Source organism: Varroa jacobsoni, unplaced genomic scaffold (genome assembly GCF_002532875.2).
Source record: "Varroa jacobsoni isolate VJ856 unplaced genomic scaffold, vjacob_1.0 contig01203, whole genome shotgun sequence".
NCBI lineage: Eukaryota > Metazoa > Arthropoda > Arachnida > Mesostigmata > Varroidae > Varroa > Varroa jacobsoni.
Window position 1 is genome coordinate 39,974 of NW_019214596.1, and position 16,270 is coordinate 56,243.

At 45.1% G+C, this 16,270-nt stretch overlaps 1 protein-coding gene and 1 long non-coding RNA gene across 11 annotated transcripts in view; one reads left to right on the top strand and one right to left on the bottom strand.

The window, feature by feature from the left end:
• The first annotated feature begins 658 nt into the window (after positions 1-658).
• Positions 659-16,270, top strand: part of LOC111271879 (uncharacterized) — a 51,990-nt gene continuing 36,378 nt past the window's right edge. For 4 of the 10 annotated variants that reach the window (XR_002687188.2, XR_002687191.2, XR_015315514.1 and 1 more), the window contains exon 1: positions 911-1,043. Coding sequence is in view for 2 of the 10 variants with exons in the window: in XM_086973089.1 (XP_086829215.1) it covers positions 968-1,043; positions 3,373-3,598; positions 3,905-4,016 (414 nt within the window). In the remaining 8 variants the exon portion in view is untranslated. Of the gene's footprint in view, positions 1,044-3,372; positions 3,599-3,904; positions 5,862-16,270 lie in introns of those variants that run through there. The other 6 variants (XR_015315511.1, XR_015315512.1, XM_086973089.1 and 3 more) reach the window with 5 other exon arrangements.
• LOC111271881 (uncharacterized) lies at positions 1,045-2,636 on the bottom strand. The gene is made up of 2 exons (XR_015315517.1): positions 2,468-2,636; positions 1,045-1,838 (listed from the first exon to the last, which is right to left on the bottom strand). It is a non-coding gene; the product is annotated as an uncharacterized LOC111271881 (long non-coding RNA).

Consider the following 16,270-nt stretch of genomic DNA (forward strand, 5'->3'; position numbering starts at 1 on the left):
TCTAATAAGAACCGAAAACGGAACGTGTAAAATAGATTACTTTGACAGCAATAACAATCGTGTACTCTGTTTCTACTGATACAAGAAGTTGGTTGTAGTGAAAAAAATACAAAAAAAAAACAAAAAAAAAAAGAACATTCCTTGATATCGTACAATTCGAAAGTAAAATTGGTTGTATCATTGGTGGCCGCTTTCCATATCGTCCATATAACCATTCTCGCCAACTTTTTATAAAAATAGTTTTCTGCTTAAGGTGGCTAAATATAACTTCAATCTAATAACACAATCGGGCAAAACACAGAGACGCGTGTACATAGGATTCGTCCGTGCTTCACTCACATCAACTATCGTTGTCGTCATCAGCGACAACTCTTCGTCAGCGTGATACGCTGCCAAATCCCCTCGAGCAGCTGGAATGAAAGTAGCGTACTGTTGTCGCACCTCACTACCCGTTCAGTCCACAATCGTCCTGGGGCTGCATAGACGTTGGCAACCGCTACCGCCATTAGCAGTTGTTATCGCCGCCGCTGCAGTGGCATTTGCAGCACTATCGCGCAACAGTAGCGGCGGCGGCGGCGGCAATGGCGACCGACTTCAAGGACGACTAATGTCCCACTACCACACTCTACTACCTACCTATCCATTCATCATACAAATGGATGCATGTCTAATGTATGTATTGAACATATGTACTTGCACTTTTGTTTAGCCATTGCCTGAACGGCTAGCGCCTTTATATCTCTTTGTGTGCGCTATTGTTTCAATTTAATAAGAATGACAACATCAATAACACTTTTTTCGCCGGACGAGCAGCGGGGACGGCAACGTGCCGTCAAGTTACCAGTTACTAACTGCTTATTAATCACATTAAGCTGGTAAAGATAACAGTGATAGCAATAAGACTGGTGCTGGCGATCTATTTTTATCGTGTGAACAAGTCTTTACAAAATCACCTTTTGGAAGTGGCATGGAGAATGGTCTAGTAAAGGTTTACGTGGATAGAAAGCCGGCCAGTATCGTCACAGCAAGGATAATGAACATGGGTAAGTTAGTAGAATTAGGCGTTTATTAAGAGAATATAAGATAAAAGCACGACCTCCGAGCGCGTCAAGTTTTTCCTCCTGTCCTCTTCTATACTGTAGCTGGTTTATCGTGGGTAGCCGTCTTAGGTACTGTACTCGTCTACTATTGGTAATACGACCGTCTCAATTTCCGCTCGCCGTTAGGCGGTTTTTCTTACGAATGAAAATACTGGAAAATATCGAACAACGTTGCGGCCGCGGATGGTTGGAGCGGTCGTCAGGTAGTTGTTAATGGTGTCGGCTCCGATGGCAATGTTGACGGTGGAAGCGAACTCCCTAGCAGACAGACAGCCAGCGCTATTGGCCCTGCTAACAGGACACGACATAGGGTTGTAATTGCGGATGTTGATTGCTGCTCTAGCTGTCCTAGTGACTAACGATGATAATAATTCGATTGATGAATCTGTTTCGGTCAATTCTAGCTTTACTTGTAAGTAGCCATTTTTGCTATACTATTGTTAGCAATGGCGGTATGGCACTGGTCTGGTCACGCGTGAACGTGGTGCAGAGTTATAATTCATGGCACGACACCTAAATTGACCAACTATTCGACATAACGGACGGCGTTCGCTACTCCTGGCACCAGGCGAAAGCTGGTCCTTCTGCGATAAAGTGGACGTTGGTAGTAACAGTGCGCTGCTTTCAGAATTCGGGTAACGATCAGCTATTATCTAACCCCTTCATGTTGGCCAAACCCTAGTAATATTAGAAGTTTTGTTTTTTGCTTGAAGTCGATGGTGTACGTTCATGCGGCTCCTGAAAACCCAACAAAGACTCTTATAAGACAAACCGACCGATTCTCAACAAAGCTTAGGTTGAAAAAGCTCAAAAATTCGCTTAAAAAATCCTTTTTAATATGCCTACATTTTGCATGCCCCTAAATTTATGCGCGTTCTAGAGAACAAAATATTAGTCGTCAATTAGCTCGTTAAGGTCAGCTCCAACGGTTAAGTTCTTTAAGACCCTTTACGCTTTTCTGTACGTTCTAAACATTTTACTTATTTTAAGCTTTGGGATTCTTGGGGGTGCTATCAGCCCAAATTTCATTGCTTTGAAATCGTTGTTTTGTATTTATGTAAGCAATACTATGTATATGCTACTAAAGTTTGACGTACGCTTGCTATATGTGGGAAAACTAAGAAGTATTTTCAAAGTGACTGATCAGTGGTTCAAGTCGTGAATCGCGGTCGATGGTAGTTGCTAGTAATATTACCAGAAATGACGCTTGTAGCACCTGCAGAAATATTTCGTTGAAATACCTATTTTTATTGATAAGAAGTCTTAAAAGCAAAGCATGAGAAACAATCCTAATTTGGTCCGTATATATATATATATATATATAGAGTTGTCATCGGAAACGTAATGATACTGTTGCTGCTGGGTACCTTTTCTACTCGAACTCTATTTCAACTTCTCGTAGCAGCATTAAATCTAATCCCCATTGTAACAACAGTTCGTGGCCATGATTCGATGGGTGTCTCTATTTTTTATTAAGCGTTGAGCACAGCTTTTGGTTGTTCTCGTACAAGTTAAACGTGTACTTTATACGCGTGCTTTTAGTCGCCGATTGTCGTCGTCAAGCTGGTACACGATGCGTCCAGAGCAGCAGCAACAACATTAGTAACAAAAAAAAAAAAGTCTGCAGACCAAGCCTCCGGCACTAGACAACGGATCCAGTCAGTCTGTCCGACTCAAATTCGAATGCTGATAGAACAAGGGTCGGCCACTTCGATAACACTACAACTACCAGATTACTGCTACGTTCTCTTTACCCACTACGTTCGATCACACAGCCACAAGCCATCAGTCAGCCATCGCTAGCGATCACTTTTCTGGCAGCGATTATATTAACAAAAGCCTTAGCAGCGGCGGCCAACTATTCGTTGAGTGTCCTTCGGGCGTCCGTCGACGTCACCACTTTCACGGTCAAGGTCAACGCGGAAGCGTCAATGTAAGCACTAACAACCAAGACTATTATTATTATAGTTATAACTATTTTTGCTTTGCGTGTCCCATTGCTCGCTCGCTCGACCGACCGACCGACCGACCGACCGACTGACCGACCGACTGACTGACTGTGCCATTGTGTTACTGGTGCCGCGGTATCGCGTCTGTCCGTCCCTCCGTTCGTCGTCAATTGGCTTCGTTGCCTGTTGCCCGCTCCAGCATGCCGCTATAGCCCCCCGCTCCCGTTTCCCCATCTAACCCGTTCGAATACTGCTGTTATGCTGGTACTGCTGGCTACTAGTTCATATCTACCTATTTATTATTATACCCCTGCCGTTAACAGTACTGAGCGGCGGCGTAACACCGGAACTTAGCCAAGCCGTCGTTGGAGGTGAACATCAGCGGCGCATCGTCCGACGTTGCGGCCACCAGCAACAACCAGCGGCCATAGGGGACCGGCCGATAGCGGAGAACAATAAGGGTAGAGGCAACGGCCGCGCGCGATGGCAACCGGAACGGAAAAATATCACCACCACCAGCGATTGTCATGATCATCACCATTATCAAAAGTTATTTCCTGCTTCTCTTTATTTTTAATGCATAATATAGTTATTAATTCGACATAGTATCTTACTTCGCGTGCATTTTAGCATATTAGCCTTACAGACGTATAGAACTGTAGAAGCTTCAACGACATCTGTTTGGTACCGAAAGTGAAGGAAATCGAAAATTAATCAACGAGCCAGCGGCATACGGAAGGCTCAATGTGGCCGTGCGCTTTGCGCGAAATTGACCGGCTTAGACAAGACGGTCAAGCGGCACATTCATCCGGCGCCCTGCGCTAAGCCTTATACAACGCATGTTGTTTTTCCCAGGTCCTTTTGTACGAGCTCGCGAGAAACCCGATGTGGCCGAAATAGGAGAGCTGAACTTGTCGTCCGGACTTACAACAGAGCTTGTAAAGGCGATCGCGCCAGCTTGACCTAGATCGAGAGCGAACAGCCGAGACCAAAGATCAATATCAGCAACCATGGTAATAGATCGCACTACACAGCAGCAGCAGTAGCGGTGGCAGTTACAGCATAAACGGCAACAGACGCATGCAGGCGACACTGGGGCAAGGCGCTCGACGAGCGAGACCTTTGTCGGCAGCACGGACTTAGCGACACGCACAGGCACGCGCAAAAACAACACACGTTGTTATTTACGGGAATCGTGTCGATAGCCCCAGCAGCAGGAGCGAACTTGTCAGTACATTAAACCTGTTACTTCACAGAGGAAAAAACTCTACTTGTAGCATCTCATCATCATTATATAGTACGAAATGCAGGGTTCTGCATATCGGCTCATCGAACGGTATACTTCGACCAGCACAACTATCGCTGCTGCTGTGATGATATCAAGGCCAGCAGGCTATAATTTACTCGATGGCGGATGCTGCTTTTTAGGTAAAGTAAATAAGGACAATGGAGCTTCTTGATCCGAATAATCAAAATAGAATGCTTCTGGTCATGCATCACATAAGTACAAACAGAGAATTGGACAGCCTGTAGTATTTAGTTGGCTCGATAAGCATGGCGAACCGCTAAATGATGCTAATAACACCGGAGAAAAATGATAACACGGATGGATAATACAACATTAGATAGCGGTATTTGTATGAGAAAACAGGGAAAAAGGACAAAAATAATAGGTCATAAAATCGTACATATTGCTAGCTATATCACACAACCAAAGCATTTAATAAGGATTGTTTGTTGCGACTATTTTTATTACACTAGCTCAGTCAATATAAACTGCGGAAAAAAGTTAATGTTATACTTCAGTGTGGCCCTAGGATCTTTTCGATGCTTTTCGGCATTTATGTTGCTTGGAATCTGAAACTGTTTACTCCGACTTACGGTCATCCAGACTTCGCTTAGATGAGTTGCAGTGGTCCACGCATAACCAGGAAAATCATGAATATAAGCTTCACTGTGGATTTACAGCGGAAGAGAAGGTTTGGCCTAGATTCGGCAAAGGATTAGAAACAACTGAAAACCTTCAGGGAGGAAATTTCGAATCTGAAAGTGAGTACTCTAAAGGACCCAATTCGAAGGCGAGTAACGAGGTGTTCTCGTTGAACACTTATCTGAAAGTCCCGCATGAGTTGAGCGGGGATCAAAAACGAAGATGTAAAGGCTTTACTTTCACACGTTACAATAGTAAGCCGTCCTTGCATTGAATTGTGCCCTATGGTCAAAGATAGAACTTTCATGATAACCGCAGTTAATCGCGCCTGTACCGGCAGAACATCACTCTAAATTAGGTGGGCAACTGCAAGCGTAGCTATTTAGTAATCTAACCCTCGTATGTCCTACTTTAACCATTGTGATCTTAACAGTCGATAAACAAACTATTAAACAGCTAATATTGTTGAGCAAAACTAAATAATTCTTATCACATGCCAACCCCCGACCTCGTGTCTCATGAAGCACAGTGGCAAAAAATACAGAAATTATGTTGAAGGCTCTCTGTCATTTACCATACTTAACCAGGTAACTCCTTTCGATCACCATTTTTATAAAGTGTAGCACCTTCTAAATAAGAAATCTGCGTAAATCTTGAAATTGCCTTCCGAGTTTTACTTCAGAGTTCTGTAATAGCGGAATAAGTTACCGTTCAAATGACGAAAATGTCAAGAAGAATCACGGTGCATATCCTTATTATAGACAGTCAGAGAACCGAGCTTGTGGAACTAAGTTTTAAAAACTCATCACTTCGTACTTCATATTGATCGACCTAATCTTTTGACAGACGCTGTGAAAATAAAATAGAAACCTGTTAGACGTATATTGATTGTCCGGGTACAGATTGCCTTACCAACATCTTTTTACAGCTTTGAATTTACAGGTTAGCACAAAACTCTGTGAATTGTTCGAAGCTAATTAGGTACCACACATACTGAGTTACATTTAAATATTAGTTAGAAATATTTTATACCCGGACGACTGTTTACGAACATTGTTTTAGCTATAACAGTCGCGAACTCCCCACAGCCTAAGGAAATTTCTATTTCTGGTTAGAAAAGGTTGTAGGCTGAGAAGGGCTCCTCTATCGGCGTGTGCCGCGAGGTAAAACGTACTTAGCCTTTATTCGTTATTAACTCGAACTCACGTAACGATTCTATGTCACGTTTACCGTAGATATTGGCACCATCGTTGGAATCACGTGATCCTCTTTCTGGAATGATTCGCTTTCCTTTGCTAAATTTTTTTAAGTTAAGACAAGTTATAAGCAGGTTACGTTGTTGTTTCCCATCATCGCATTGCTCAGTACCGTAATTGCCCACGCGTTACTACCAACAAATACATTCTGTAGTCGTGTTCAGAATGTACGGCCCATCTTGTTTGGCATGCCAATACAGGTGCAGAGCTACTGGGGGCTACTACTTAATGTTTTATATATATATATATATATACGGGGGCTTGACAATTCCGATGATAATGACTTCTTTCTACATATATACATTTGTCTTTTAAGAACGCGCCATCCGGAACCGCTTGCTCGTATTTAAGCGTGTAGCATTGTCCCAAAAACTATTGGGTATTTCAGCTGTTATAGTTTGCATTGTAACGAGAGTCTCTATAAATAATATGAGCTACTAACGGGGCGCCTTAACACCCGAGAGTCCACGATACGGATACATCAACCTCTATCATAGAGTGATGTCAGTGTGGGGCCGGGCCGTTAACATCTGAGCGTCGCTGTGTTTGTATGGCATTTACGACTCCAGATGCTCTAGGCCAACAACAAGATTCCTGTTGGACTTGGCGCGGCTAACTGAATTCAGTGCCCCGGGCAGTTCTGCTGAGTCTACCAGACCTTTCTAAAATGTCTCTGTCCTCAAAGACACACTGAGCGTCCTCTGGCCTCATCCTCTAGAGTATTTTTGTCGCACCGTACGGTGATTACGTGGAGCTCCAAGAGCTCCAAACGTTCCGTCGGTGAGTCGTCGGAGTTGAACGGCTATGATTCGTAGTCACGCCAATAGTCCAATACGACGACAGTAGAGAGATGCGACGATTATTGACTAGTACTCATACGATAAAAGTTGTTTGAAACGGACGGCAGTGACAAGAATAAAAGTAGTAGGACCTTACCTTTCTACTGTCGACATCACCAATCAGTCGAAAATAAAGGTTACGACTCGAAGCAGGAAGCCATCGCTGTCGCCGATTCGAACAATTTTTAATAGTAGTAATAATGGTAGTATTAAGCGTGTTTACCGCCCTGGCGCGCATGTTTATGAACCATATGACAATTCCGGAGGCGATCTTCTACGAAAAGATGTGCTTTTTCAGTATAACTCGTTTCTACCGCAAGTGGTAGAACCTCGCAATTCGTCTGACAGTCTATACAAGCAAGGCTATACAAGCCAGACGCTGAAACTGGACGGTCGTGGAGAGCGGTATTCTAACAGACAACACACGAGATCATGGCGAACACTACGATCCTTTTCGTCTCCTGTTTCCTGCCTCAGTATCTCTCAATATTTCGCCCAGCCGCTCCTCCCGAACAAACGTGACTTGGTTGGCATAATAAAAGGCGCGACTACCTGATCAGGCTTGGCGACGCCACTGACCAAATATGGAAAGGACTGATGTATAGTTCCGACAACAACCATCATGCCCCCCCCCACTACCATTGTGCTTTGAGTACCGCTCGAAGTTGGACTGACACAGGGTCATGAAATAGATAATGACAGGACAGTGGTTCACCCTGCCACCACGAAGGCCAAATAGCCTTCAAAAGCTCTTTATGTCAATGTAGGTCATCAGATGTATCGATGATTGCCATTCGCAGGGTCAGAAACTCTAATGGTTCAAGCATTCTATTTAACTATTTGAAGGTTAATCGGTTGCGCAAATCGAACTAATTAATCAAAGCCTACGGTCCACAATTACAGGCTATAGGGGTAAACATGCAAAACCTGCTCGAAGTACAAGGGTGGGTTGGTGTGGGCCGGGAGAGTTGTGTGACGGCCTTTTGTGTTCCATTTTTCTGTTGTGATATTATATTTTTTGTTTTTTCACTCATACACAAGATCAATGTTACAAACGTCTCGTTATAATCTATTTAATTTGATTGCGACCCAAGCAAAAAATCTCATCTATTTACAGCGTTACCTTACTCTATAGGTAAAAGTAATGACTACTTACTGTTGGAAGCAGGTAAGTTGGCTGGCTAGCTTCTATCTTTCGTTTTATACCGAACTTACTTAGAGTATCTTGCTGCAACAGCAAGATACTCTAAGTAAAAGAAAGAAAGTTGCAGCTTCGTAATTTTCGGACAATTTATAATTTCACGATTCAGTACTAGACTCTCATTTGATGTTTACGACCATATGTGCCATAGTAGGTAGCTACACGAGTCGGGACTAGTTGCTTTTATGTTGTATTGTTTAAGAAGTACGTTCTCAGCAATGAATGTAAGGCCATTGCTAAGACGAGCAGCAGTGAATTATAGAAATGCTCCTTTCTCTAACATGAGCTGCAACTACTACCGCCTGAAGATGGTCTGTTCATCATTAACCTATTTCTGTTTATTTTATGCTCCGTTTTGTGACAGCCATATCGTGCATGCTAACCGTTAAACATTCGGCTAGCTAACGGAGTTTCCTTCCTCTCCCAGGACGCGCTGGCTTCTCGTCGCCACCGTCATTTTTCTTATCATCAACAACCAGCATCATCACTAATAACGTGATTATCAGCATCATCACGGTCATCATCGGAGGCGGCAGCAGTACAGCGCGGCCGTGATAATTCTTCCCCTGTTGTCGTCATTGTTCATTCGTTTGCTAAACGTTCGTTGCCGGTCGGGGCCATTGGCACCAAACACAATCCTTTTCAGGCTAACTAACTAAAAATACCACAATCTCAGTAGTTAGTTCATGGGTTATTGCTTAGTGGGGGCCCCACGAGCGGCACTGCAGTTTCAACAATGGCGTCGGTAGCAGCAGCAGCAGTAGAAACAGTGAGCGTCTTCGATGCCGGTTCGGTTCTCAGCTGCATTTTCCTTGACAGCCTGCCTACCTAGTCTGGCCAGGCCTGGCCTGCTTACCATTAGAAAAAAATAAATGTGCGGCGATGTGGTCGTCGTTGTGATGGTGATGCTACTGGTGGCATCACCGCTACAGGACTAGTAGTACTTCCGTAACAGCGGCATCACGGCTTAGCTTTGGATGCGTGGTAAGCGAGAACCAAAAGGGACAGCCTTCAAGGTTAGGTTCATCGACCCAGTGGGGCACGCATTCACACAGTCGACAACGAAGCTGCTGCTGCGCAGGCAACGGCGGGCGGTGGCTGCCTGTCGTGGCAGGGTTCTCGTACTCTCAGTAGCGTCGTACTGATGTTGCTGTTGCTATTGCTATTCCGGCCTGTAATAAGACATCCTGAGAGAAACAGGAGTAGGAGGCAAGCAACAGCAGTGATAAGAAGACGACTACGATGACGACAGTCCAGCAGCAGCAGCAGCACAGCACCAAACGTCATAGAGAAATGCTGTGCCTTTCCCATCTGCTAGTAGCTAGAATTATTACTTTCGCCAGGCCCATAGACGACAGCATAGCGTGACGATAATGCACTCAGAAGCCACCCAAGCGGTAGCTGCAACTGGCGCGACATGGACCAAAAAAAGGGCCGATGCGGGGCTGATAGCAGCAACAGTATGATCTTGCCAGGTTTAGCGTGGCCCATAGGCATCGACAGGCAACCTTCTTTCATTCCCTATATCTCCCTTAAAACGTATTGGCATCTCGGTCGGCAAAAGGCACAGTTGCCTGGAGTATTGTACCTTTGCTTCGCACCACAGCAGCTCGAAAAGAGAAATGTTTACCGACGATGATCTATTGAGTAGTAAACGGGCGATACTTTTAAAGACAGAGGAGTACTTACAAGCATGCATGCATATAAATACCGCTAATACGTACGGGCTTCTCTAAGCCCAGTTCTTAGTAGCAGGAGCGGTAGTTAATGTAAGCTTTGCGGTAGGATAGAGATGAATCGATTCCAAGCTAAGCACTGCTGACCCGGTGAAATGGCTGACGTTAGTTGATCTGGTTAGTTAGATGGTACTGACGCCGATTGTTGGTAGTGCTGCGAATAGCGGCGTCCCAGCAATCCGATCGCCAACTGATGCCGGCACCAGCGAGCACCCACACTCCACATGCCCCGAGCAGCAGAGCCCCAGCGACCATCAGAAGAGGGGCTGAAAAAGAAAAGAAAGAAACGAGAAAGCTAAGAAAAAAGTAAGGATACAACGGGCAGCGGGGGGAGTAGGGGACAGGCCAGCTAACGCGCAACTAGCCAACCAGTAAAAGCCGCGCTAAACAGCAAAAGCTGCGAGTCTCGACTGGACCGGTGAAAGCAGTCATATCCAATGTCAATGTCAGGGCCTCTTGGGGCCACCAGCGTTGGCGGCCGAATGATCCGACGGCAATGGCGGCAGTAACCGACTGTGTGACGGTTAACGTCGTCTTTGCTGGCTCGGTGTAGCGCAGAGACATACATACACACCAACGCATACACATTTACACACGGGCAGTAGATCCCTTAGGAATAACAGAATGAAGGGGGAACGAATGTCAGCGCTATAGTGCTCGAAATGGCATAGCCATTTCAGATAAGCGCTTGTTTACGGAGGAAGAAAAACATGACCCAAACATCGTGATTTACTTTGGTCTGAGCTTGATTTAGGCTTAGCGAATAACCGAAATAAGGGTTGCGAAAAAGCCCTTAACGGAATTAATTAGGTTAGTAAAGCATTTTCTTCCCTCCGTGAGCAGGGATAGAAGACAACGTCAAAACGGTGACAAACAATCATTCTTAAAGTAACAAATTTTGTTTTATCTAATTTACAGCATAGCTACGGTATCGCTACGGTACGTTCGAAGTGTAATACTTAAGCCAAATTAGAGATACTTTTATGAAAATTTTATGAAGTAGGAGTATCTAGTTAAGCTTTTATCGTTGTCGTCCAATTTAAAAAAAATCGAGGTTATCGACTTCGAGATGTTACAAAGGTTTTTGACAACCTTGTCTTGTGTGGGCTTACAGTTACAGAAACTGACGGTCACAAAGTCGATGATAGGTGCCAGTTCCTGTTGTTGTTGTCGTTCCCTATGAGGGTTGATGGGGGGTTGTGTTTAAGGGGTTGATGTCCGCGTCATCACTATAAGAAGCAACGGCTTGTCTGAAGCAAGCAAACTAAAATCTACGATGAACGACGCCCGTACGTTTCAATGATCGAAGACAGCCTTGCGCGCTACCTAAAAGGACACGTGAAATAGGTCGTAGTCTAACAACGAGACTGCTTCTAAGATAGAAACAGGACATCGAATATCTCGACCTGAGACAGCTGGATCCGCCATTCGCCGCCACCGCTACCGCTGCTTTTCTGCCGGTTACTGCCCAGACAGGGATATAACTGAGGTAGTAAAGTCTATCAAATCTCCGACTGGCCGGCGGCCGACAGGTCATCTAATGCGCTTCTCTGTCCCTTTGTGTCGAATGTCATGTCTAGACTTACTCAGGTCTATTCAATCAGTTGACCCATTCCTTTTGCACTTCACTCCGTAACTTCCCTCGTCGTTCTTTAGGGTGCGTCGCACTTCACCAACTTTAACAAGGTTGCAATGTGGGGATGGATTCGTGAAGGACGACCAATGAGAACCACAAGAAACACCTCAAAATCGACGTACAATTATGAAATAAATAAATGGTTCAGATAAAACAAACGCGAACGAGCTATTACGAACCGATCTGTAAGCCGCTTCCGTGCAATTTAATCATTATCATCCCTTTAGCCCCGCTTATAAGCGTCATTTGCCTGGCCTGCAAGGTTAGAGTTTCGATGCATACAGACTATGAAGCGTATTTATACTATGGCTTCTAACACGTGTCGCGGCCCTTTTTTGCTTATTTTATTCTAATCTGCGTTTCCTCAACTGTTCTCAGGCATGGCGATTTGCACGCATCGTTGACGTAAGGCCTACATCGTACCTAACACCTCCCTGCAAAAATTTGCAAGAAAAAATCTATCCGATTGCACTCCATACAACGCAGCATTATTTGCTATAATGACAATTACAGTAATGATGAAACTTGTAACGAGCTGAAATTGTTCTTGCTCGCGCAATGTGTGCCCGCGTGCGCTCATTGGCTGCCTCTTCTAAATGCACCTTCTGCCATCAGTGAGAGTGGATATTGCCCAGGACAATAATACAGTATCTTTCTATACTCGACGATTTGTCGCAAACTCTGCATGAATGTTCTAAGAAATTTAGGAATACAACGTCCTTCGGGGCTATTGATCCTCTGACGGTATAGTGACTGTCTTGCCGGCAGCGAGCCACTGTCACAAAGTGTTCTTTGCTCGACCCACAGCGTTTGGCGATCAAATACCAGCACTCCTGTCTCGTATATCGGGATTGCATGCCCTTTCTTTCTATCTCGCGAGAGAGTAAGCGTCGCCATGCCTGTCACCTTGCTGGCTACCGACAAGGTCTTTGGTCTCTGGAGGGCTTTGGGTCATTGTCACTCACCATCGCCAATTGCTGCTATTTATCTATCATCCATCTTTTGCTACATACCTACGATGGCCACCGCAACAACGGCGCGGCTGTGACAGCGGTAACAGTTGCAACTGCACCACCAGACGCTAGAGATGTGGACCGCACTTTTACGGGGCCTATGGCAACCTACAGCCTCGAGAACTCGCTCTGTCTGTTGGCTGATATCATCTTCGACTTGTCAGTAGGTGACGGTGGCCACGGCCGGCCGACAGGCCATTACCAGTGGTGCTACTACTTCTGTTACGACAAGCATAGTATACGACCGACGCGCGCGTACACACACAAATCGTCACAAGTACATTTACATAGCCAGATGCGCATTATAAAAATTAGTACTCGTTATGATGGTACTGCTGCTTCCGCCCCCCTGCGGCGGCTACTTCGTCATTTCCGAGAGAGCCATCATTGCTTGACCTCCTATCCAGTCAATTCGCTCGCGGCCGTGACCGTTATCCGTATCGTCTGGGCTCTACAAGTGGTTACGTAAATGAACAAACGGGTCGGTGTCAGATAGACGGATATGTCCAGGACAAGTAAATGGCCCGCTCTCTTACTTTCTTCTACACGGAACTGGGCCTACAAAGAACATGCAAATTATTAGCGGATGTGGCGTAACTGGAACTTTTCCGAAAAGTATGACGCAGCTAAAATTATAGCCTCGCAGCAGAAGATATGTGTATACGCTTACGCAGGAACGTTTCGAATAGCTCCATCGCATTTGTTTTTGTCTAAATTTTATACACAATAGTCCTGCTTATTACAGCAACAGCTAAAAACTAAGCTACATAGGTCGGTCCTAGTGCAGAATGCAATTATCACAAACCCTCTAGGACACCGCTGCAGTAACTGTCCGTCTCCCTTGTAATCAGCTGTCTGTATGTTTAAGCTGATAGAAATGGTATCTATTGTTTTGCAACAATTCTATTGACTTTCAAGTGCAAATGTATGCGAGTGCAGACCGACGCTCGGCCTTTGCAGGCTACGCCGCAGTCGTACATGATTGACGCTGTTATTATAACGAATATTCGCTTTGATCAGACAATAAATCTACATGTAACAATTGCAACAAGCTGGATTCGTGGATACATTGAGATACTAGCTTACTTAGGACCATACACGTATTTCGTTCTATCTTGAAAGGAGGTTCTTCAATTTTCTACAGGATCAATTATTTTCTTCATGTAGCCTTTTCCGAACTATTTACGTGGCTAAATTAGACGTACCACGTAAACACGGTAAGTGTACTCTTACTGCCTCAAGCTATATTTTGTGTATTCAGAGGGGTGCCAAGCATTGCCTCTTGTCATTATTATATACCTTATTGAAATACAATAGCGACAAGCTAAAATGGTCACCAGAGCAACAAAAAATTTGAATTTTCTTTCCACTATATTACTGTAAATTGTCATTCATTCAAAACGTGATTATGATCCAACTCTAAATCTATTCTAGCAGTGATTTTTCTAGCTAATTTATCATGCCGACACCGTATAAAAATGAATCATATAAATATGAGGAAATCTGCGTGCCAAAATATGCAGCCAAGAAGCAACTATGTGGGCGGATACGGCTAAACCCCCTGGTCCCTCAACTTAGCAGCGCCGGCGGCTGCTGCCATTGGCATCGCTGCAGTCGCCATTGCCATTGCCCCCTGACTCTGAAGGCCTTAGCAAGAGAGCAGGTGGATGGCCTGTTCGAGTTCAAGGCCAAGGTGACCTCGTCCTCGCCCTCTCCCGGGGCCTTGACCGTTTGATGCATCCAGTAAATTCGCACAAACATCGACACGGCCGAAGCAGCAGCAAAGGGAAGAGGAAAGGGAGATATTGCAGGCCAGGGCTTCAACGGGCAACGAACCATAAGGACCACACTGAACACAAATACACAGAGAAAGACGCCGAAGTACACCAACCGACAAATACTTCAGAAGCGCATATGTGCATAGCATAGCACTACTTCCTAATCCTCCCCTCCCTTCCCCCCGCGCTTAGCTCCTAAGCACCTTAGCTTTCTATCCCTTTATGCACCATCATCACAATTACACTCACGGTCTCCATTTGTTCTTTCTATCTCGTTTGAGCAGCGGGTTCATTGCCTTTACTATAAAAGAGATTACCGACTTCTTTTGGCCTCCCTGGCGTCTACCACGCCTGCACTCTAACAGAAATCCGCAAGAACGGTCTATGTCGGGCGGATCGTAAGAGTAACCCTATGGCGAGGATAACCAATATGGTCTCGGAATCGATAGGTACATAAGTAATACATTACAGCATCAGCAGGAAATATAATACTGCTGCAGCACCGATATTACTCATGATATCGATTAAAATCACGACAATTGTGAGGCTAGAGAAAGAATCCTCATTAAAATATTACACATGGACACGTAAAATATTTCACTGGGTGTTTTTGCGGGGGGCATCTATATAGATCTATATATATATCTGTATATATACATACCTACATATATACACACGGTAGCATTCAAATAATAAAAGTACTAGATCAGCCTTCGAGTTTCACAGATTAACGCTGCTGTTAAGCATTGATACTAGATATCGTCGCTGACGATGAAGCTATTGCCAACATGTTTTTATGTTCCTTTCCCTTTCTTGGCATTCCCCACTAGTATGTGTTTCGATCTGTTGAGACCTTGTGTGTATTGGTAGGCATTTAATATACGTGGATCGATATCGATGATGATAGAAAGCAGTAATAGAAAAACCAGATGATGAAAACAATTGACGTTAACCGCTGCCGCCTTTTTTTATTCGATTCGACTAGACTAGAAAAAAAGTAGGAAAAAATTGGGAGGTGGTAGGGAAAGAAGACCTAGGAGGGAGGCCCCGCTCGAGATTACGTCCGCGCCCCCATACGTGTTGATCCCTTGCCATGGCCGTATTCAAACGCACGAACATAAGAAGAGCGTGTGTTTTGCCACTGACGACAGTTTTGTGTCACTTATTGAGCGTGAATGACACCACTGGCTATGTCGATACTATAGGCGACAGGGGAATAATATATATAGCTACTCTTTGTTACGACGAACAGTAACCAGTACGACCTAAACTCGCTTTGCCCAAGCAAAAAACGAGCAGACACACGAGCCAGTCAAGCAACGGGTGATCCCCGCCTCCTACGACAGGACCATGTCGGGGTGGCGAATAGAGATACTACGACTGCTATTCCAATCGCATAGGCGCTTTCTTCCGCTATACTATGGTTTATCCATGTGTGTCTGCGTTGTGTGCAAGCGTCATCCGTTCCTCGGCGCTGTCGGTGAGTCTTTCCACGACCGACCGAGTGCCAGTTGCCAGGGGGGAAGGTCCATGAACCGACTCAAGGGCAGAAGGGCGATGCTCCCGAGATAGCAACGCAGGCTACTACTGCTGCTGTAGCTCCCTCTATAGCCCGGCTGGCTGGCTAGCGGACTGATTGACTGCCGCTATTCACCACGCACTATGACCAGCTAGACATAGTAGGGTAGGAAGGCTAGAAGGAAAACGGCCGGAAGGAGTCTGCGGGAGTTCTATCTGTGTGTATGTCCCTTGTTAGTACGACGGCCCCAGGGCCTCTCGGCTGGATGATCGTCGTGCTCTCCGTGACGACAACGAATAGCACAGCGACACAG